The 22465-nt window shown below is 39.2% G+C and overlaps 1 protein-coding gene across 1 annotated transcript; it reads right to left on the reverse strand.

Annotated features, from left to right (window-relative positions):
• Nucleotides 1-307: 307 nt before the first annotated feature.
• Nucleotides 308-19253, reverse strand: RIPK1 (receptor (TNFRSF)-interacting serine-threonine kinase 1). The gene is made up of 11 exons (XM_010074578.1): nt 19043-19253; nt 17227-17380; nt 16618-16755; nt 14012-14240; nt 13084-13233; nt 11748-11824; nt 8498-8588; nt 5657-6220; nt 3883-3954; nt 1536-1688; nt 308-594 (listed from the first exon to the last, which is right to left on the reverse strand). Exons 1-11 carry the CDS (start codon nt 19192-19194, stop codon nt 308-310), a joined length of 2067 nt encoding a protein of 688 aa, XP_010072880.1. The 5' UTR covers nt 19195-19253.
• Nucleotides 19254-22465: the final 3212 nt, after the last annotated feature.

Below are 22465 nucleotides of genomic sequence, written 5' to 3' on the forward strand. Positions count from 1 at the left end.
GAAATTTTGTATAACATGTTCTCCTTGAATTGATATTGGTGCTGCATTTTGTTGTTGTTATATTTGGACAATCATTTTATTCAAAAGGAAGATGCTTATTTTCTTTCATCCTCTGGAAGGCCAATTATCTTCACATAAGCTTTTTGATTTACTGGAGGTATTCACTGAAAACTGCTTGGCAGAAAAAATAGGTTCCAAAAAGTCTGGGCAAAAAGGAGAGCTCCAGAAAGTCTGTTTGGAATTATTACTTGTTATTGGAAGATCTTCAGGAAAAAATACCCTAATTTTCCCCCAGTTCTCAGTCAACTTATTCCTCCTTGATTTGCATCAAACTGGTAAGGAGATCCAGTCTCTGGCAGCCAAAGAGGGCTTTGGCAAGCTTTCCAACTGTAGCACCTTTGGAGCCTTCCCTCATTGCCCACTTAAGCAGCATTTGGTGAACTTTTTCTTTTAGTCCATCTCGTTCATAGTCATGATCAATTTCATCAATCTCGGGATCACAGAAGCCCAGTTTACGAGCACAGTGCTTCCACTGTTTAGCCAACTTTTCTCTCACTACATTCAGATGTTTGTCGGTCAGGACAGTAGTATTGTCTGCAAAAAGAGAGAGAGTACAAGAAAAGGGAATTGTTTAACATTTCTTTTCCTCCTTCTGCTATCTCGCCTGTCCTCTGCCAACTATTTATTGGCAATACTGGGAGACAGAACTTTTGATACAATTGGAAGTGAATTTCATGGAGGCAGTATTACCCAACAATGCCAGGAATAAAACTCACAGTCAGAACATGTGTATTCAAAGGTCAGTTGCTAGGCTTGCTTTTTGATCTGAGGCCATCATAGTTTGTCACTTAAACATCTGCAAAATTGAAAAGCTCCTTCCTAGAGTTCTCATACATCTGACTGAAGTCTGTATGATATGTTTTATATTCTGGGACACTATTAATTTGTTTACTTAGGAGTACACAGGGATAGTTTAATTCAATATTGACCAACAAAAATAAATTAAATTTCAAAATCTTCCAATTTCTACCTGAATGAAGTGGTCGTGGCCCCGAGCCTGTCAGTGTTCAAGAAGCATTCGGAAAATGCTCTTAGATATCTGGTTTAACTTTTAGGTTTCCCTGGGTGGTGTCAGGCACTGGACTTGATGATCCTCACGGGTTCCTTCCAACTCAGGATATTCTATGATTTAAACTATAAGTCAGGTGAGGACCAGCAATCCTAACCATGCTTATACCAATTTGAGTGTTATTTCTCTTGTTCATCGTGCCTATATGTCTATATTTTTATATGGTGTCTCATAAGAAGTCATGAAACTACAGGACAAATGGGGTACACAGTATTACAGAACAGTATTAGCACAAGCCGTTACTTGTTTTATATACTCTTAAGTATGTAGCAGAAAAAACCCCAAAGAGTTATTTCTCAAGTATTAAAGGGAGAAAGCTGTACTGCTTTCATACATTACAAACCAAATCATTCTCAGATAAATATATGGGGAGAATACATCAAAAGTAAGGAGATATTTCTCTTACCAAATATACCCGTTGCTTCATAATGCCTGTAAGTTGCTTCTGTAGCAGCAGGAGAAGTGCTGATGTATTGATTGTGTTCTTCTATCTTCATGTGATTGTAGGATCCAATTTGAATTCCAGAACTGTTACTTACGTTGTACTTGACTGAATCTTCTGTATAAGGGAATTTAATACAATTTTTATAAATAACTGCATATGTTTCAAAATGTCAAGAAGTAACATAAGGAGGAGGTAAGGAGGCAGAAGGGTCTGCTAATATGGGAAGTGATTAAATGTTTTTATTGCATTTAACATAGAAATGGCCATTTACTGGCAACTGTGAAAATATTTTCATTATGCGGTGTGACATAAACGTACTTTAATGAAAGCCTATTCTATTCTATGACAAAGTGCCATAACCAAGCCTTACACACTGGTAGTTACTAGAAGGTAAATAATGTTCCCTGTGCTTTAGGAATGTGTAGTAGCAGCTGCACTTTTTGTTGGCTAGCAGCTTCAAGAGTCAGTCTTGAAAGCGCTTTTCATTTAAATCTTGAAGTCTTACTTCTGCCTCTCAGCTTTACTTTTCATAGATATTAAGTTCAGGTTTACAGTTACGAGTTCAAAGTTCTGTGAGACTACAGAAAACAATTTCTAGTTGCTCTTAAGGTTTCTATATGCCATGTTATACTATGCCGTCTTGTTTCACAATGTATTTAATCCCTGCTATCTAGGAGTATATTCTTCAGTTGCATCTACTATCACAGTGCGCTTCTTGCTCAGTATTTTTTTCAATATTTCTCTTTTTTTATATATTTTTTAAATTTATTTTTTCCCCTGTTCTGTATTTTTGGTGCTAAGGCAGGACTAGAATGTTTTCTGAGACACCTTACCAAAAAACCCTATTCCTTTATTTTAAGGCCTGAATCCTCAGCAACAAAATTCAACGTGCATATGCACTGATTGCACAGCTAAATTGTGTGCACCTCTGGAAGATTGCATCTGTGATTTATTTGCATGTGATTAGTTAAATACCTAATTTGGTGTCTTTTGCTTACAGTTGTCCAATTTTCACTGGTAACATGAAACTGACTATTCTAGTCATGTCAGTTTTCTATTGTCTTGACAATGTTTTCTGAACTCTCTGTGGATAATCATCCATTAAACTTTCTAACTCTAGTTTAAATGGTGAATATCACAACCTGGGTCTAAAATTGAAGTACAGATACTTAAAATGACAGATAAAGCTCTGTATTTAATCACCCAAAATGATGGGTAGGTACACAGACATCCTTGTTATACACTCAATTGTAATGTGAAGTGTGGCTATCTGTGGTCATGTATGAAAATCTGACTAAATGCATTTAATATTTGTTAACCTGAAACTGCTAGTCAGAAATACTTACATGTATGCATGATTAGTTTCTAGAAGTTGCACAAAAGGAATGCATTTTATGATGTCTCAAAATATTATGATTCCTGTATCCTTCCCTTTTTTTTTGAGGTGAAGGACCCAGGAAATACATTAATATTTTTAGCTAAAAATTAAGAAATCTCATATGTTTGCTATTTTTTTATCTGGTAACAAAATGAATCTAGCACAAGATATAAATCATGTACAAATGCTTTGTCAATAGTAAAAATTACTGTGCTTATATATCTCCTTTCCCAAGCCTCTACGCTTTGCTTGCTTGTCATGTTTGGGTCACCAACTAAAGACTATAAGGGGCATATAGTCAAGAAGACAGAAACCTGCTGTTTCAAGTTTTTTTTGTAAGTGTGAACTACTTACAAACTGGACAAGCTTTGAAAGGGTTAATTAAAGACTTTGGGGTGCCCCAAGCAACACAACTTGAAAGGAGGACATATGAACAACTCCTGAAGGACAGGACAGAATTTCAGGGGTTTAAGACAGTTGAACTGTAGAGACCTGTGCCCCAAGGAAAGCTGATCAGCACGAAGCCTGCAGCTAGGGATTTGTATTAGAAATCCAGAGCAAGAAAGGACAGGTGTGCCAAATGCACGTGTGGTTCAGGAGTTGGGTAGAGTCACAGCAACTTGACCTTTAAGCTAAGAAAGTGACTGGTTTAGGTGTACAGGAGATCTTACAATGCCTTCATATTCTTAAAAGCTCTTTTACATAAAAGATTATGTTGTCATTGATCCATCAAATACACATTTAACAGCATGTACAGATTCTGGTAGAGACAGGAATTAGTTTTACATACTGGTACTGATAACTTCAGCTATGGTTGAGGTATTAAGCAATAACAAATTATTTCAAGATCCCAAAGTTCTTTGCTTTACTGATCAGGATGCAATGCATTGCCTGTTGGCTACCAGGAAAGATGAAGGCTACAGCACTTACCTGTGCTTACTCTGGGTGCAGTAGGATAATATGTAAAAGTTCCTCTTGTGAAAGAAGTAGAATCCTTGTTACCTAAATAAAGAGGGAAAACAAAAAAAATGCCAAAAGCATTATGTAAATAAAAAGCAAAATGCACTTAAAAATGAATGCTGTGTTTGTAACAGTATGAGTAATAGTTTGTGCTCTTAAATACAAAGAGATGAGAAGCTTTTTAATTAACAGGATTGTATCTCCTCAAATAACTGTAGTTAAAGCAATGATCTTATCATGGTTTTGCTCAGTCATTAATAGCCTCAACCATCCCTGGATCCCAGTGAGGGCAATGGGCTTCCACGTGGGTGTATGAATACCTGGCTAGTAAACTGCAGTGTGGGATCACAGAGCACCACAGCTGTAGACTGAGCTGCCTCATATCGGGTATTCAATCTGGAACATTCCAAACTCCCAAGTGTGCCTCTACTGCTTACTGCTGAGGCTAACCGCTGTTTGTATTAGCACACTGCTTGTGACTGGTTCTAGCAAAGGCATGGGACACCACTGCATCTTCTGTTGGTGGCAGTGATGTCCGGCAGAGATGTAACTTCCTGCCCAGCGGAGTAATCGATTTGGATGCCCACAGATGAACTCTGCAACTCATGATGGGGCGGTAAGAGTGGCTGTGTTATGGTCATCCCACAAGTCAATGGAAGAGCTGCAATGCAGCTCTTCTGCATCTCAGTTTGATATCTGCCACACTACAGCCTCCCTATAATAACCATTTTATTTTTTTCTTTCAAACAGAAGATTTTACTTTATTAATGATGTCAACAGTTCTAAACCTTGCCTTCTGACATGACAGCTCTCAGATTAATTTCTGTAAATAAACTCACGTAAACAACTAACCAAAGCCTCTGCATAAATAATTTACCGGAATAACACCTTTGTGGCATTCTCCCTGTAAACAGCTAGGCATCCTTGATTTTCTTGTGAGATATCTGTAGAAGAATGCCACAGTAAAAATATCCAATATTTAGTAGGAGCAGGCTAACATATCTCATGCTACCTCCAGTTCCTAAAAGTTACATCTTACAGGTCTCTAGTTAGCATTTATTTATACTTTTTGCTAGTGCTCAGTGTTCTCTTCCTTCTTTGTCTCCATAACCTTCTACTCTACAGCTCACCAGCAAATACTGACAGAAGCTCCCTGTCAGCACCAGGCAGAGCCCTCTGTAGAAACCAGTTATGAGCCTTAGCTCCTTGGTGGCTCCCTGGACTCAGGAGTCTCTTTGCTGCAAATCAAGCTAAAAATACCCATCTGTTTTCTGAAATTCAAATGTTGTTTTTGCACAAACAGAACCTATGGTATGGATGTTACATTTCTGAGAGACAAAAGTCGTCTGTTTTCCGAGAACGATTGATAGCAGCTCTTTGTTTTGGTAGCTGCTGTAGCAGTATCTGCTGCCTGCTGCTCCTTGGTTGGTAGCTGAAGATTTAGGTGTTGGGTCTACTGCTCCTCTATTACACTGATGCTTTAGAAATGGCTCACTTGAAATTAACAGCCTGAGGTCAGTGAAAGCAGCATAATGAAGTCAAAGCTAGAGTGTTTTATCGACCTGAAGTAACTTGAAGTAAACAAACAGAACTTCATCAAAGACATTCACCTTTGCTATACCACAGATCAACTCCTAGCAATAAGCAGATTGTTACACAAACTACAAAACACTCTTGACCACTTCATTTGTAGAGAGCAAGTGTGTTTTCAGAAACATAGGTGTTGGGGGAGGAAGAATCTCACCCGTATCTGTATCTGCATTCTTTGGATACCAGTTTATGTTGGTCTGTGACTGCAGGTTTGAGCCAGTTTCAGGCACAGGAAGTTTACTTAGGCTAAAGGTACTGCCTGAACACAATCCATAGCGATCCTCTGTGTTTCCTGTTAGAAGACTGTTAGGGTTTGGCCCGTAAAAAATATCTACATTTCCCCCTTTTGGTGTTGTTGCAGCTGGCTGTGGCCAAAAATAAGGGTTAGTGTTTGATCCTGTTTTTTCAGCTCTTGGATAGAGTTCACTCCATTGAGGAGTAGGAGATGGCTTTGGAAATGGATCGTAGGAAACTCTTCGTCTCCTTTCTTCTTCTCTCATTTCAGGAGTATATACTACAGGTGGAACTGCTTTATCCATCCAGCTCCCAAATACATGGTAGTTGTATTCACACTGAAGTTTTCTTTCTAGATTATCAGCAGATGTAAATGAGGTCTCACAGCTCTCAACAGGTTGGTTCGCAGGGGAGGCAGCAAAGGGGGCTTCATTAACCTGACTGGTCACGGCACCTTGAGAGCTGTGTAGAGAATTAGGCTGATCTGAAAGGGAGGAAAATTGAATATTTGAAATACATCCAAATGGAAGTACATAACTTGTTGCAATGACACAAGTATCTATTAATCTACCTTTAATCTTATGGTAATATATAAAAGGTTAAAATATAACACTTCCAGCATAAGCTGTGGTTTACTTTACAGAATGCCTTTACTGAGAAGTATTATAGATTTTTATCTAGGAAGTACAGGCTTGTTAAAGTTATCAGCGTCAAAATCTCACCTAGTCAAGTGGTGTCAGAATTCACTGCATACTTTGCTTATATTGACATCAAGTTCTCAACCACTGAAACAAACAGTTCCTGCAGGTCTGACTGAGTACTGTGTCTCCATGGGCATTAACTGGAGTTTAATCAGTGCAAAGCTGGAATGTAACAGGTTGGAAAATAACACCACTGTTATAGGTGTTACTTCATACAGCACAAATAATTAGTCATTAAAGTCATGTTTGCAAATGATTATGTAGAATATCCTGTCTGGGTATTCTGATGATGAATCCTTTTTGTCTAGTTTGCTCTTCATAGTTCCAAAGAATGCATTTTTACAAGTAACACCTACCAGATAAAATAATCTGTGTCATCTACTCTTTCAAACTAATTCTCACTATCAAAGGAAGCTCTATTTCAGTCTTGAACTAGATTGAGTTATGATCTGGATCATGCTGCAGCGTTCCAATACTAAACAAGAATGTAAAAATCTGTTACTAGTTGTTCTTGTGTTTTTAAGGGTATGACTACAAATGCTTTCTTAAAAAGTTGTGAAAGCTTCACAGTTGTTAGAAAATGTTCTACACTGCCTAAAGCAAGGGACTCTTACAGACCACCATAAAATTGGAATGAAGTATATGTATATGCTATATGTGCTTCTGTTTAGCACAGTGAAATAATAATAATATTATAGATAATGCCAGTGAACTGTTTATTTTTTTCTTTTTTTTTTCTTTTTTTTTTTGTCCAAATTACATTAATTCAGTACATATTAGGCAGGACCAAAACTAGTTCCTGTGGCTGTATATTAGTACACCTTCAGTCTGACTTGCTCTGCTGCTTTTGTTACTGCTGCTAGAGAGGGAGTGGGAGGAATAAGCTACTACTGAAACAACCCCATCAAAAGTGACAGCTATTAGCAATTCAGTATTAGTATAAAATGTATGGCATCCATTCTCCAGGGCAAGCTGTTCTGTATGAACAGATCCTGTGGGATATCTTTCACTACCCCTGTCTGCGTAATGCCCATTGACTGGAGGAAAAAACCTGACTTTGACTGACAGGTTGTCAAGATAGTATCTTTCTGCAGTGTAGATTCACAATAAAGCCTTTCATACTTAAAACACAAGTGCATCTGTCATCTGCTGCAGTCACAGGTGATAATTTGTGCTACAGAAATGTAACTATACGAATCTAAAAATATAGCAGTAGGGCTGCTCTACTAAGTCTATAAATTCTACTGAAGAACAGTTATGCCAAACCTAGCTTTGGGGAAGACTTATTTGTTATATGTTACAGTTTAACATTATTCATTTAATAATGTCTTTCAAATGGTGTGAGCAAACTCAGCAGGATTTTCTTTCTACTGAATTTGATATTGTTGCTTGTAAGTCAGCATTACAAATATGATCCTATGTCCTTTGCCATTAAGAATCTTTGGTACAAGAATTCCAAATACACTACTACAAAACTGTAACTGTATCATCATGTAAGTGAGACAGCTCTATAAAACCAAGAAATATGCAACTTATACAAGATTTGATAGAAAATATGAGAGAAAGAGAAAATTAATCTATTAGTGGTCCTCAGATTCCATAGAGCAAGACCATAAACAAAGGAATATGTTATAATTATGCGTCTTGGTCATATTCAGAGCATTTCATAAGAAAGGCTGGAGTGGGAAAAAGGAAAGTCTTAATGAAATTAAAGCCTACAGACCAAGCACTAAAAGAATGGGAAGAGAGATCAAATATGAAAAGTAATTGAGTGACCATTGAGAAGTCTAATGTTAAGCAAAATTTTTGGCATGGGAGAGGAAAGCAGAAGAGTGTTAAAATGAAATGGGTTCAAACTGTAGTTTGTAGAAAATTTGAAACAGAAAGTATGACTTTTGGGAGCTTGGGAGCAAATTTAATCTTTTCAGTGATTACAATACTCTGTGAATAACTGAGTCTCTTTGTAACCCCTTTATAGTAAGATTACTTACTTTGGACATCTACACAACCTTATCTTCGGCAGAATACACAGAATAATGATGTGCTAGTAGGTGACTTACCTGCTTGACCATTACTGGTATCTTCTGCTATAGCATCTATTTGAAGGGATTCCATGCTATTCAGCAGTTCATTTGACTCGGGACACATTTTCTGCATGCAAGAAAGAAAAAAGGAGCAAGTTACAGGTAAAACCTTAACCAAAGGTGGAGTATCTGTAGAGTAGGAAACAGCACAACTGTTGACAGCACAGAAGTGACCTGGATGAACAGATTCTGTGAATCTGTGGGAAGAGATCCCATACTCTTACAGAGAGCACAGCCTGACAGAAAATACCCATTGCTTTGCTACAGGTGGACAAAAGCTTTTCTTCGATGAAAGGATGAAGGACTGCAATGCAACTGCAGTATATAATACTCCGAGTTGGCCAAACAATATCCTTGACTTACATGAGTATGAGCTTAATCCAGACAGTGGTTTTGGATTGTCTGTCTTGTGCTTAATAGCTAGATTTTCTGCAAGCAACCTCGGTGAGAGGATGCTGCTGAGGTAAAGGTAGCAAATGTGCATCCTGTTCTGTGGATCCATATTTAGTAAGTATATTCATCAACAGCGAAGAAGTGAGGAAGATGATTTACATTCAAGTATGGCCACATTGACTTTTATGAAGGGTATTAGGAACAAGGAGTTCAGAGAAAATCTTCAGAATGATGCAGTACAATTTCCCTTCTGTAAACCCTCATCTTCACTACAGTGAAGGCAAAATCCATTCCTATTCTATTCCTTGATGTTCCCATTATTCAGACTTCACTGGAAGTAAAAATTTTAATTATTTGGAAAAATTATTTATTTCCCCCCAGTGCTTCTTATACAATAATTTCTAAAAGTAGAGTTTGCTGTTTGTTTGTTTGGTTTTTTTTTTCTTTTTATTAAACCCAGGAAGTACTTTCACAGATTAAAAATCAACAACTACTATCTCTTCTTCGAAAATCTACTTCCTTCCAAAAGCAAAAGATGATGTTCTAAAGCGCATTGCAACATTCAGTGTTTAGACTTTACTTGAGTAACTGAACTGCTTGAGCAGGAAGGTTGGACCAGATGACCTCCAGAGGTCCCTTCCAACCTCTACCATTCTGTGATTCTGTGGTCCTTTTAGGAGGCTGTGGACTCTGCTTCCATGATTGCTAGAGGGGGGGGAAAAAAGAGGCTATGCCCAAACCTCAACAACTAGCAAGTAGCAATTCATGTTGCTGCTGAAGTTGTGCTAGTAGTTCACTACATTGACTTGCCTTGGATGCTGTATTCATATTCTGTACCCTGATCAGAATGGATGCTTTCCTTCTTGAGAGAGTAATAAACTCATGGCCTGTTTTCTAAATAGTCCTTTGGTCGCTATGATTTGAGAGGTATATTTGCAGAGAGCTAATGCAACTAGTATAATTGCCCATGATCCTGATTTGAGGCCCCTATCACAAATTAGATGTATATACTTCACACTGTGAGTTAGTTTGGTCAAATCACTCCAGGAAATTTGTTTCATCAGTTTCATTTTGGAAAGCTCTACTGCTTTTTTGAACAGTCACTGCTGCTTCATAAACATCACGTTCTGTAAACCAGAAACTTTCTTTTACACATTGTAGACTGGGTGACAGAAGGACGCACTTTTAAAGAGAACTGTAAGTGAATGAATGGTTTCACAAAGGAAGATGCTTTTCTTATTTAAAACAACTGGGTATGTACTCTTCTGAGCCTCACTTCACTGCAGAGATTCTAGTACTTAAAGGGGGCCTACAGGAGAGATGAGGAGGGACTCTATCAGGGAGTGTAGTGGCAGGATGAGGGGTAACGGTTTGAAGCTGAAAGAGGGTAGATTTAGATTAGATATTAGGAATAATCTTTTTCCTGTGAGGGTGTGAGGCACTGGCACAGGTTGCCCAGAGAAGCTGTGGATGCCCCATCCCTGGAGGTGTTCAAGACCAGGCTGGATGAGGCTTTGAGCAGCCTGTTCTAGTGGAGGGTGTCCCTGCCCATGGCAGGGGGGTTAGAACTCAATGATCTTTAAGGTCCCTTCCAACCCAAACTATTCTATGATTCTCACAGAATCAGTGTGTCACTCACGTGGGAATAGACCTTGGGGGGGGACCTCAGACCCACCTCCTGCTCAAAACAGGGTCACTTATGTGATCAGAGTTGGTAGCTTGGAGCTTTGTGCAGTTGGGTGTTGAAAATCTCCAATCATGGCAACTGGACAGTCTCCCTAGGTAACTTGCTCCGTGGCTCGGTTGTCCTCACAGGGAAAAGTTGTGGGTTTCTTTTTTTTTTTTTTTCTTTCTTCTCTTGCATCCAGTTTGAATCTCTCTTGTTTCAGTTTTTCAGTTTATGTCCACTGTCTCTCGTCCTCCTGCTACGCAAAGCTGTGAAGAGCTTGGCTCTGTCTTCTCAATAAACTCCTCATAGGTAGGGGGCTGCTATTTATGTCCCCCCAAAGCCATTGCATGTCTGGGCTCAAATAGTCCTGGTCCCTCAATCCCTTCTCATAGGGCAGGACTGACAAGTGCTGAGCAGATCTGCTCAATCTGCTGCCCGTGACACTGTTGGCACAGCCTGGGATGCTGCTGGCCTGCCCGGCTGCCAGGCAGGCTGTGGCTGGTGCCCAGGTCACTGCACACCACCACCCTGAGGTCCTTCTCAGCAGTGCTTCTCCCCAGCCAGGCAGCCTCCAGCCAGCACTGAAGCCGGGGCTTACTCCAGGTGCAGCACATTGCATTTGTCCTTTCTGAATTTCACAAGGTTTCTGTCAACTCATTCTTCCAGCCTGCAGCTGGCAGTCTTGCCCTTGTGACTGTAGTGACCAGTCCTCCTAGTCTGGTGTCACCTGTGCACCTTACCTTATCAGAGTATGGTCCACCGCTTCCCTGAGGTCACTGATAAAGGAGTAAACCAGGGAAGGTCCCAGTGTACTAGACCCCTGCACTACTGCAGTTGTTACTGGCCTACAGGTGAAGTTGGACCCATTAACTGCTGCCCTCTGAGACTCACCATCCAACATGTTTTTGTCTGCCATCCAGACAGTAACATCTGAACTTGGATACAAGAATATTTTGGGAGACAGTGTTGAAATCATCTTCCTAAAGTTGGGGTAAATGATATGCATTGCTCTCCTCTCATTCACAAATCCAGCCATTTTATAACAGAAGGAAATCAGGTCAGTCAAGCATGGTCAGTCTCAAGTGGCACAATCTGGCTGTAGCTGGGGTTGGGGAGAGGGGATGTGGAGAACTGATCCTTCAAAATGCTTAGAAAGTTACTTACTTTTAACTCCTTCAGATCATCTTCGATACTTTTTCCTAGATTTTGATAGTAGAATGGCTTGTATTTTTGATTAATTTCTGCAAAAAGGAAAGAACTAAATGAAAGTGGTTTTCAGTGGAAAATAAGTGATTTGTACTGTTAACAATTTTGACAGGTAAGGATTAAATAAAGACTTGTATGAAGTCAGAAAAAGGAAAATTATACATACACTTGGAATCTCTTCACATGGCTCATTCAGCCTTAATATAGTGAGAAGAACAGGATGATTTCTAGGGAAATCACCTTTTAGGGTGAAAGTTCTCTGTCTATGATCTGTGTCTGACAGCACCTTTCCTGAACTTGACTGTCCAAAAGACTGGTTGCCATATTTTAAGAAATAAGATAAATTAGATCGTATTCAGCTATTTGATAAAGAACCATCCTGTCTCTGCTAAAGAAGGAATTACTGAAATAATCCACTAACATGGCAAATATCAGTATTTTGCATATGGGAAAATTAGAAGCTAAGACCCAGTGAAAGCATAAACTCAATTCATTATCAGCAAATTATGCCAGTTAAATATGGAAACAGTAGATGGGTTCCTCCTGGTATATGAATTTCCTTGGAGTATTTAAGTACATGCCTGTTGTATACGAAGCTCTTGGTGCACCTGTCTAAATCCAAACCTCTGTTTTCTGTTACGTGTAGGGTTTTTTTTTGTGGATTGGGGTGGGGTTTTTTTGGCTTGTTGTTGTTTTGGGTTTTTTGAGGGGTTGAGGGGCTTTTTTTTTTTGGCCTACATATTGAGGCAGAAAGAAGAGACAAGATGAGATAAAGAATTTTGATTTATATGCTGAATACTCTTATTCTCCTTCCCAGACCATTCAGTGAAGACTTTTACTGACTGCAAGTGTTTTGGGATCTGACCATACGAAAGGATGATTAGCTAGTCAGAGGCTGTTGCATTGCTCATGGAAGGCTAAACTGGGGCAGCTTTTAAAGATAGTTTTGATAGGGTATTTTCTCAAGTCATACCCAAGATATACTATGTCCCTTCATGTTAACTTTTCTGTAAATTTTATCAGGAAGATTATACGATGCAGAAGACAAATTATCAGCAGGTACAAAGTGTCTCAGCTCCATCCGCTGAGTAGTATTTCTCAAATCTGCAAAGGTTGGACCAGATCCCATTTTTAGTTAGGGTACAAGGAGCAGGCTTTACGGGGCATATGGATTGACATTTCTGTTTTCAAAGCAAAAAAATATATTTTAGGAGGAAACCACTCAAGTTTGTTTTGCTGCATTACAAACTATTGACAGACACGTAACAAAAATAATCCCAAAGCAATACCTTACCTGCAAAGGTTGGCCTTTTCTCTGCCTCTTGCTCCCAGCATTGCTTCATTAAGTCAATAATTTCCACTGGACATTTATCAGTGATCTCCTTTATGTCTGGTCTGTTTCCATTCATTATGCCAAAGCAAATCTGGGTTTCATTTATACCATCTGAAAAATAAAATTTCGTATCAGATCCTGATTAGGGGTTTTTCTACCTTTCCATAGGTAAAAGAAATAGTGAAGCAGCTGCCTGTGTGTTTGTGGATATGTAAAAGAAGATTTAGAAGGAAGATGTCTGATTTACAGCTATAAATCTCTCACATTAGTGAATTTGAATCCACTGCCCTAATTTCCATGACAGATCTAGCTCTCTAGAACCTGAATCTAGTTATGCTCTGCACTGGGTATGAACACAAAGATGGCCACACTGGCAACATTTAGCCATTTAATTAGCAAAAAATCAATTCAAAACGATAAACGTGTTACTCTGGAATTCCACAATCTGCTCCTATTGCTCTACATGAGCACATTACTGCATGTTGAGAAACTAGCACCACACAGCTGAGAAGCAGTCACTGGCTGTGTGACCATTCCTGTTAAAAGAAAAACCACACGTAACTAGCCCACCTTAGAAAATAGTGTACATTGAAGTTTCCATCCCGGCCTGCCCAAGGTTTGTCTAACTTCTGCCTCTGAGTGCAGGTTTATGCCCACACCGTGTGGATGTGAACAGATTGGGCTCATGCGTGCATTTCAGTTCAAGTGTTCTTGTCCACTCTTAGAAGTCAGGAATAATGCAACTCATGCCTCTTACTGGCTGTGAGGTGCCTAACAGCCACTATTCTTAGGCATAGGTGATTTAATCTACTAATCTTAATTTTATAACTTTGAACGTTTAACATTTGTAACTTAATTTTGTGATAAAGTCCTTTTGGAAGTAACTTACGTTCATATGGCTCTTTGTTAGCAAAAATTGCCCAGATCACTATGCCGAAGCTGTAAACATCTGATTTCTCCACAGGTTTTACATTAAGAGAGCGTAAGTGCTCTGGGGCCATATAGAAAAGAGTCCCAGCATTGTTCTGGCTAGTGCTCTTGATTTGCTTCTGTCGGACTGTCTCTTCTTGGGTCAGCCGACTCCAGTTCTTAAAGGAGGCAACACCGAGATCTGCAATCTGAAAAATGAGACTAGTGCTGTGACGAAGAGGAGATAAACAAGAATTTCATGCACTGCTCAATTTTATAATGAATATCTGGTAGTAACTCATCTAAAAATGAAACACTGCAAAAAATGCAACTACAAGAAAGGAAAACAAATTATTTGCTGGTTTATGTGGTTTGTTTGGTTTTGTTTTTTTTTTTTTTTTTTTTTTTTTTCCCCCTAAATAAAGCATCACTGCCCACTGGGAACCATTAGGCTGAACCTTCATTATTAACTTAACCCCACTTGGAACAACTGCACAATGTAAGGAGAAAAGAAGTTTGGTTTTGCTCATATTGAGGATCCCATTCAAGATCTGCTTGCAGTGCTCATGGCAGAAGAGAATATCCTTATGAGAAGAAGCTAAGATTCAAATCCATAAGTAATCTATGAGATGGGCAGATACCCCTCCTCCCTCACTGCTTTTTCCATTTAGATTCTATTTAACTCAACTTCCTTAGATCTTCCTACAGAAAGGGGGAGGAAGAGAATCTAAAATGATGTGATGTGTATGGCAAACAGACACAGAAAAGGATAACATGGAATAAGTTAAAGCAGGGATACCTGGGTACTGTGTACTTGAAAAGGTGACATTACTGAAACCTTAGCATGCAGTTTAACAACTAGACTAATGGCTGATGGTGAAGAAAGTAATCCTTCCCTCCTTTCCCCACGACTTCCTGTCCTGTGCTCCCTCTGCTCCTCCTGTTCTAGCCCTGACATCTGACACTGGGAAGACCTAGTGCAAGGCACTTGAATGGCTTGAGGAACGAAGTGCTCCCCAACAGAAGGGTGGCACTGCCAACAAAGCAAATTGTAATCTGCTGGTTTGGCCTCCTAAATTAGGTCAGGATGGTCAGATTAGCACCAGTGCTAACGCAAGGGAACAGGAGGTCAACAGGAGAGGAAAAATGGAAGAAAATGGGACTGCCTTTCTTGACCACAAGCAGCTGTCAAACTGAGTTCTGTAACCCTGTCACTCCAGATAAAACTGAGGTGACAATTTGCCTCATTTCTAACTCTCTTTTCACTTTTCTTGCCCCTAACTAGCTTATTGCTTCTCTTGAGTTTCTGAAGCTTTGGGCTAAATTTAGAGGTGATGTATTCCAAGGAAGAGGAAAATGTAAGTGACATTCTGCGAGGAAGTAGGAGTCCAAGTTCATGTCTACAAGTGAGAGGAGGTCTAATGCGATACAAGAAGATAGGAAATAAATCTTCCTACATTTGCAGTTTCCTAGAACAGCTATTTCCCTTTATAAATATTATCAATGTTAGACACATTCAAGTGGAAGGATCATACAACAGCTGCCTTAAATGATACTTTTGATCAAGCTGCTTAAGGAAGTCTGATCTGATTCTGAATTTGATCCTGGGTTCCAGTTCAGTTTGTCATGCAGTGTGATGATAGCCTAGTTTGGTCCTGTCCATATAAGCAAGCTGAAACCCAAAAACCATCCTATTTACATTTAAAGCAGATCATGATGGGGTTTTTTAAATTTATTTTTGGCAAAAAAAATACAGTTTATGTCTCTTATCTGCAAGCTGCTGATACTGCACTAGGACTTGCTACTATATTAACCTTGTCAAACCACTTCTCAATGTATGTGTGAGAAATATCAAATGACAGACCTTTCTTCACAGGAATTTATTCAGTAGTTTCATACTGTAATAGGGTGATTATTTCAGCAACTCACCTTGGCTAGAGACAGGACATTTGATGAGGACTGCTGCAAATTCTACTCAGGTAGGCTCTAGATCTATATGTCTTGATCCAAAAGCCCGCTAAAGTTAATAGAAGGGCTTTGGAACAGGCTTATAAACCATTCTTTGAAGTAGTTTCCTGCTGCTTTCTTTGTAGCTGATGGATGTCATTTAAAAATGGTGACTAAGGGAAAAAAGAGGGAGACAAAAGAGGAAAAGATAATAGGCAAAAGAATGAAAGGAATAAAAAGGAGGAGATAAAGGCAGGAGGAGAAATTACAGCAATAAAGGACAAAAGACACGATCCATAAGACATTTTCTTTTGTTTCAATCTCTGCATGTTAAGGTTTGTGTTTTCTTTCTAGCTGTTTTGTTACTTGTAGTTTATTAATTCTCAACAATATTATTCATTTTTTAATACCCCTAGTGATTTTTTTTTTTTTCACAGATAGGGGGAAGATTATACAAATCTCAGGCTCAGAGGTTTTATAGGCCACTAAACTTCAGTGATCCACTGGGAACACTCTCTTAGTGATAGCTTGCTAGGCCCGCAAAAGTTCATCTACCAATCAGGAATACTGACCAATGCAGCTGAACTGGGTTCTTCAACCCAAATAATCAGCTTTCTCCATTTACATTCTAACAAGTACCTTAATGTGGAAGTCTGTGTCCACAAGGATGTTTTCTGGTTTTAGGTCTTTATGTACGAAGCCTTGCTCATGCAGATAAAGCATTCCTTCTGTGATCTCCAGCACAAAACGCCCTTTCACTGACAAAGGCAGTGGGAGCTGAAATAAAGAACAAGAAGTACTATCTATTAAAAAAGACTACTACAACCACCAAATTAAAAAACAGTATTTTAAAAAGTTTATTTCTGAGTCCAAAGAGTACCTCTGCTTGAGCCAGGGTAAAGAAGAAGAAGGGTGCTTCTTGGATCTAATTTTTTGCATTAAAATAATTCTAGAATCATTCCATATTTACAAAAGTGTTAATCTTTAGCAAATTCTCCACTTATTTCTACAAACAGCCCTATAACTCTGAACTTGTAATTGTGGTCTGCTCTTCTGTGATGTGCAGGAAAGCCATAGCTGTTCTCTGCTGTCTCTAGAGAAGGCAGGGCTGCCACTGGCTCTTTAATATAGAAAGAAGAATAAGAAACTAAAGACTCCATTCTTTGGAGAGAGCAGTAACATCCTGTCACTTTCAAGCATCTTATCAACTCTAAGGAGTGGCACGGGATGAAGCAATTCACTGCTCACTTGCTGCAGCACTTTCATCATGTTGCCCCGGTCCACGTACTCCATCACAAGTGAGTAGTTTCCATCTTCCAAAATTATACCTAGTAGTTTTACCACACGGTCATGCTGTAGTCTGCGCATAATCCTGCCTTCTTCAAGGAGGGAAGCGTTATATCTGCAAAACAGAAATTGCACTGAACTTAGGTGCCAGGCTAGAAATAATATAGGGATGAAAATGCTATTGAATCATAATGAATACAGTAGCCAAAAATGTCAACATCCCTAGCCACTGCAAGGTGAACCATACCTTCAGCTGGTTTTGAATTGATACAGCTTTGTTCATGCCAGGTTACATTCTCTAAGTCTCAAATGCCTTGCACAGAGACTGTCTGCTCAGCTTGATTTTAAGGCTTGCTTTTCAAAGTGCATAAGCATTCTTCAACATGGCTGGTTGTGTATGTCCAAATTCCTGAACTGAGGGGGGGATCGGGCCAGGGAGGGCTGAAAGAGCCTTTGGACAAGGAGGATCAAAGCACACTCCACTACCTCTTGTACAGCAAACTATACAGGTCTCTTTCCCAAAGGGCTGTATTCATGTTCATGTTCAAAATTGATTTATTACAGGGGATCCACCTGCATACTAGATGGTGATAACAGTTACTAATGATTACGGGTTTAGGATGCATTCAAAGCCTAAGTCTTTACCTGGGCCTCAGTACAACCCATCAATAGTCACAGGTGAACAGCTGGGAGCTCACTAAGGGTGTTAAAGAAGGATGGTACCCATTGTATTAGTCCTTTTTTTACTATTGCTCCTGTTCTAGTCATCGGGCAAAAGGATATAAGAAAATCTTGAGACTATGTTTCTTGCTAGTGCTTTCCTACCCTGTGACTTAAAAGGAAACTGCTTTCTCCCTCTGTGTTCCTCTGTAGTACCAGAGAAGAAAGTGTCTGTTTTGTTTGCATTAGGCTCAGTTGTAAATTTGCTTAAGACTTTTGGTTCAAGACTTTAAGGGATAACAAACTTATGAGCCTGTGTAGTGAGAAAGTAAAAACACAAACCCAGAAATAAACCAGGTAGGCTTGTCCATTTTAACTGTGTTCATCCCAAGCTGTCAGTGCAGTTTCTAAACAAATAGAATCTCTTAATTTGCTTTCCACCAGCAAAATAAAAACTCAGTTGATTTATTTATTATAACCCAAACTAGAAGAACATGGGGTTTTGTCTCTCTCTAGTGGATGACTTGTAGGAGAGTTTTAGGATTGTTACGGCTCTGAGGAAGTAGAGCTGCAATGTGACCTAAATCCACTGAAATAAACAGCCAATTCAATTGTGGAATTAAATCAGTGGGCTTGGCTCATTCTGCTTTTTGTCAAGGGAGAGAGAGTTACGTTTTTATTATTATACTTGTGGGGTTGGAGTCCTGCTGATAGCTCATGAGTGTTTAGTTCCTAGTGGACATCTGCAGTTGGACAATTGCGTTCAAAACTGATCTGTAAGCTTGAAAATTTCATGTGCCCACTGAATTCCAGCATTTCGTGAAGTGTGCAATGGTCCCCTAGATTCTTAACAACTCATGGTAGTGCTCACTTTGCAACAGAAAACAGGAACTTCACTGGAACAATGAGTTAGAACTAAAGAAATTGGCTTGTGAGGGAAAAAAGAAAAATTGGCAGGACAGCCGCTGGTATTGTCTTAGAGTATTTTCCCCACATACAGTATCTCCAGGATCCAAACATCTGAAATCTTTACACTTTATTTAGTTTTATCTCCATCGAGTTTAGATTATGTAGACTAAATGAAAGATAAAAATCACAGCTAAGATCTGTAACTTACTCAGTGCGCTGAGGTCCAGTATAGACTTTTTTTAATACTACATATCCATGTTTCTTGTGAAAGCATAAAGAAATTGTTCCAAATCCTCCAGCATCTAATTGTTTTTTTTCAAGCAAATCTTGGGTGTTCATGTAGATGTCTTCCAGAGACATGTTTGCAGTCTTTGTGGCTTTGCAATTAAAACAAAATAAAGTACCCTAGTGCTTCTGGACCTGTAGTATAAAGGAGGAAAAGAAAGCGTCATTATCAAGCATTTAGCTATTCCACTAAATAAGCATCTAAGTAAGGAGTGGAACACAAGTGTATACTCTTGTGGCCTTTATGGACAAAGGGCCTCAGTTTGAAACTGAAGGTGCTGTGGCTCTCGTAGGATCAGACCTAAAGATCACAATGATTTATCCTGTCAACCCATTACAGTTATATTAAGTCAATGTTAAACTATTTCTTCACCTAAGGATCTCAAAGTGCTGTTAATAAATAGTTTTTATCCATATAACATGCAGTAGATCCGTACTGTCCCTACACTTAACATGTGCAAAAACTGAAACCCAGAAAAATCAAGGGCCACGGTCCCAAAGGCAGGTAGTGCCCAATGGTTCTGATAGGTGTCTTGTTTTCCAAATTGCCTGAACACAGGCCTGTCAAGTGTCCAGATACTTAAGTATCTCTAAGCTATATTTTAGGCATCTTTGTAAATCTAGCACTAAAGAGTTTGCCTGAAGCTTAAAACAAACCGAAGGTTTCTCTGGAGGATGAAATGAAGAACACAACTTCTGTGGGAAACTTATTTTCACAGCTGTCTGAATTTAAGGAGACAAGTGCTGGGAAGGAGTGTGGTGGGGATATAAGGCAACTTCTCCTCCACTCCTCAAAAAGAAGAGGAACAAAGAAATTGTGAAGGTTTGCAGTATCTCTTAAGCACACCAAGAGAAAAAGAGAGCTTTGGAGAGCCCAGGAAATGGGTAGGTAGGTAAACCCCAATAGATGCCACAATAATTTTCAGGAGGTAAAACCTTAAAAGGTGGCTACACAGCTGGTACCTTCGGCAGATGCCAGGAAGCTGTGTTGCTAGCACAAGTGCCAGCCACAAGCTCTGTTTTCTTTCACCTTAAGTCAGGTAAGGAAAGAGTTTAATGAGAAAAGACAGAGTCCAAGGGATTAGCAGGGCTGTTCAGTTTTCATTTCTCTTGGGTGACCATGAGGTGCCATTTCAAAGTACCACTAGCAGCAGCAGATTGGCTCATTTGGGTAATTAAGAGCTCTAAATAGTGTAGCGAAGGGATTCCTAAATTTTTCAGACCAACAAGTGACTGATAACTCCTGTAAACTACTGTGCACCTGTATCACCAAATCTCTAATTGAAAAGATTGCTTAATATAAACATCAGCTGCAGCCTAATTACCACAGCCTCTTTCTGGAGTCTGGGAACTAAGGAGGTAGTGAAAGTGTCTGTAGAAAGTAGGTGTCTGAGGGAAGAAAGTTGTTTACATGTGCAGGTTTGGAAATTGTCTGGTTAGTTCAATACTGACAAGCCAAAATAGGGAAGAGTAAACTCAATTTAAAAAAAAAAAAAAAAAGTTGTGCTTGTAGAAGAGAGAAAGCAAGAGCTTCCTCTTCCTAATGTATATGTACTTTGCGAGCTGTTGTATGGACAGGGAACATCCTCTCTCTCAGTGTGCTTGCTTTAGAGTTTTCTTCTTTTGCTTTCTTGGCTTTGAAAGGATGTAGATTTTGTTTTGCTGGAGTGCTAGCCTGCATTGTGAGCACAGGACTGAGGATATGGCTGCTTTCGTTTAGTATGAAGGTAAGCTCAGCTATGCTTAAAAATGGTTGTGTTTTGTTTGTTTGTTTTGGGTTTTTATTACTCCTTTACAGTTAAACAAATAGCTGAGTAACAAATGACTCATAGCAGTGCCAAGAATATCAACTGCTGCTCTCATAAGCAAAGTTTCATCTCCCTGGAAGTTTCTGGTGATGGTTTTGTAGTTTTCTTGGGGTGGGGCTACTGACTGTAGGGCAGATGGGGTGAGTGTCACAGGTGGGTGTCTCATGATTTCAGTCATGAAACCTTAATGTGGCATGACCTAACATCTTGCTTCTTTGTCTGGGGTCTCCCTTTTAAGACTTGGTTCAAAGTCACATATCTATGGGAATTTTTCTATGTTAACAGTAATTATGCATCTAGGTAGTAGTTACTCTTGTAAGAATTGCATGTGTTCTTGTGAATGCAAATTAGATGTGTACTTTTGAATGCTGAATCTCTAATGTTGCATTAATATTATTGATAGCTTGCAGTTGAAATTCAACACCATATAACTCGACAAAAACAAGCCCTGCCTCAAACTGCAACAATATAGAAACCTTGTTCCTATTTACATTGCTAAAACTTGTTCCTATCAAGCAGCATGTAATCACTGTAACCAAAAGGCTTGAAAATTCAGAAGTAATAACCTCTGAAATAATGAGATAGCTGCTGAAATGAGCTGGATAACATTCAACAGACTAAGTTTCCTCAGAAGATGGGAGGGAACCCTCCTTCTCGGGCATGCTCTATTATTAGGATGCTACTACTTGTTGTTGTTATTAAGTAGTGAGGTACTCTGAGCAAAAGCACTTTGATCTTAAGACTTATTTCAAACCCAAAGTTTTTTGTAGGAAGGCAGGCAATCTCTGGCCAAGTTTTTAAGCAAAGACTACATATTTCAGTATACTATTTAACATGAGGTATTGGCTGATGTTACTTGGAAATGTCAGATAATACAGAAATTAAGGAGGGAAGCTCAAAGGCTCCAGTTCATTCCAAGCTTACAGCTTTTCATTGAGTTACATGGTGATTCAAATGTATCCTCAGTACCTGTGACACACCAGTGCAGACATTGTGTATCTGTGGTTAAGAGAACAGAAATTTTGTAGTTTGGTTTTGCTTAACCTTACAGAAGTGATGCATACTTGTAGGGGTTAATTTGTGTTCTGTGAGGTAGGCTTATCTGTATATTTGGTTGATTATAAAGCAATTATTTTCTAATATACTATTCTGAACATCTTTGTTAGGGTGGGTTCATATTTAACAAGTGCCAACACATATGAAAATTCTGAACACGGGTTGCTAAAAGAGACAGATTTTTGCCCACTAATATGTTTGGATTTTCTTTAGAGAGGGATAAAAGTGTAATAAGTGGGTTTGTGGCATTTTTTCTTTTTAACACCACAGTTATGTTCTCCCATCTGACAGCCAAAGGGCACATAAACTCCCAAGAATCATGACCTGGTCATTAGGTCATATTGGGCCTGACCATCATTTCAAAGCGGTTTGCTCTATTCTAATGTTTTGCTACAGATCTGATTTAGATCTTGTGTAGCCTGCACAGTTAAGGAGGATTGCCGAGTGCATTAGCACAGTAATATGGAAAAAGGTCACACAGT

The sequence above is a fragment of the Pterocles gutturalis genome, unplaced genomic scaffold (assembly GCF_000699245.1).
Source record: "Pterocles gutturalis isolate BGI_N339 unplaced genomic scaffold, ASM69924v1 scaffold27722, whole genome shotgun sequence".
NCBI classification, from domain to species: Eukaryota; Metazoa; Chordata; class Aves; order Pterocliformes; family Pteroclidae; genus Pterocles; species Pterocles gutturalis.

Bases quoted from the DNA above. Each gene is read 5' to 3' on its own strand.
- RIPK1 (XM_010074578.1), bottom strand. From the start codon at position 19,194: ATGTCTCTGGAAGACATCTACATGAACACCCAAGATTTGCTTGAAAAA. The intron at 13,234-14,011 runs GTAAGTTACTTC...TTTATTTTTCAG, and splicing joins TAACAAAGAGCCATATGAAC to ATGGTATAAATGAAACCCAG. The intron at 3,955-5,656 runs GTGAGATTCTTC...CTCTTTATTTAG, and splicing joins GAATGCAGATACAGATACGG to GTAACAAGGATTCTACTTCT.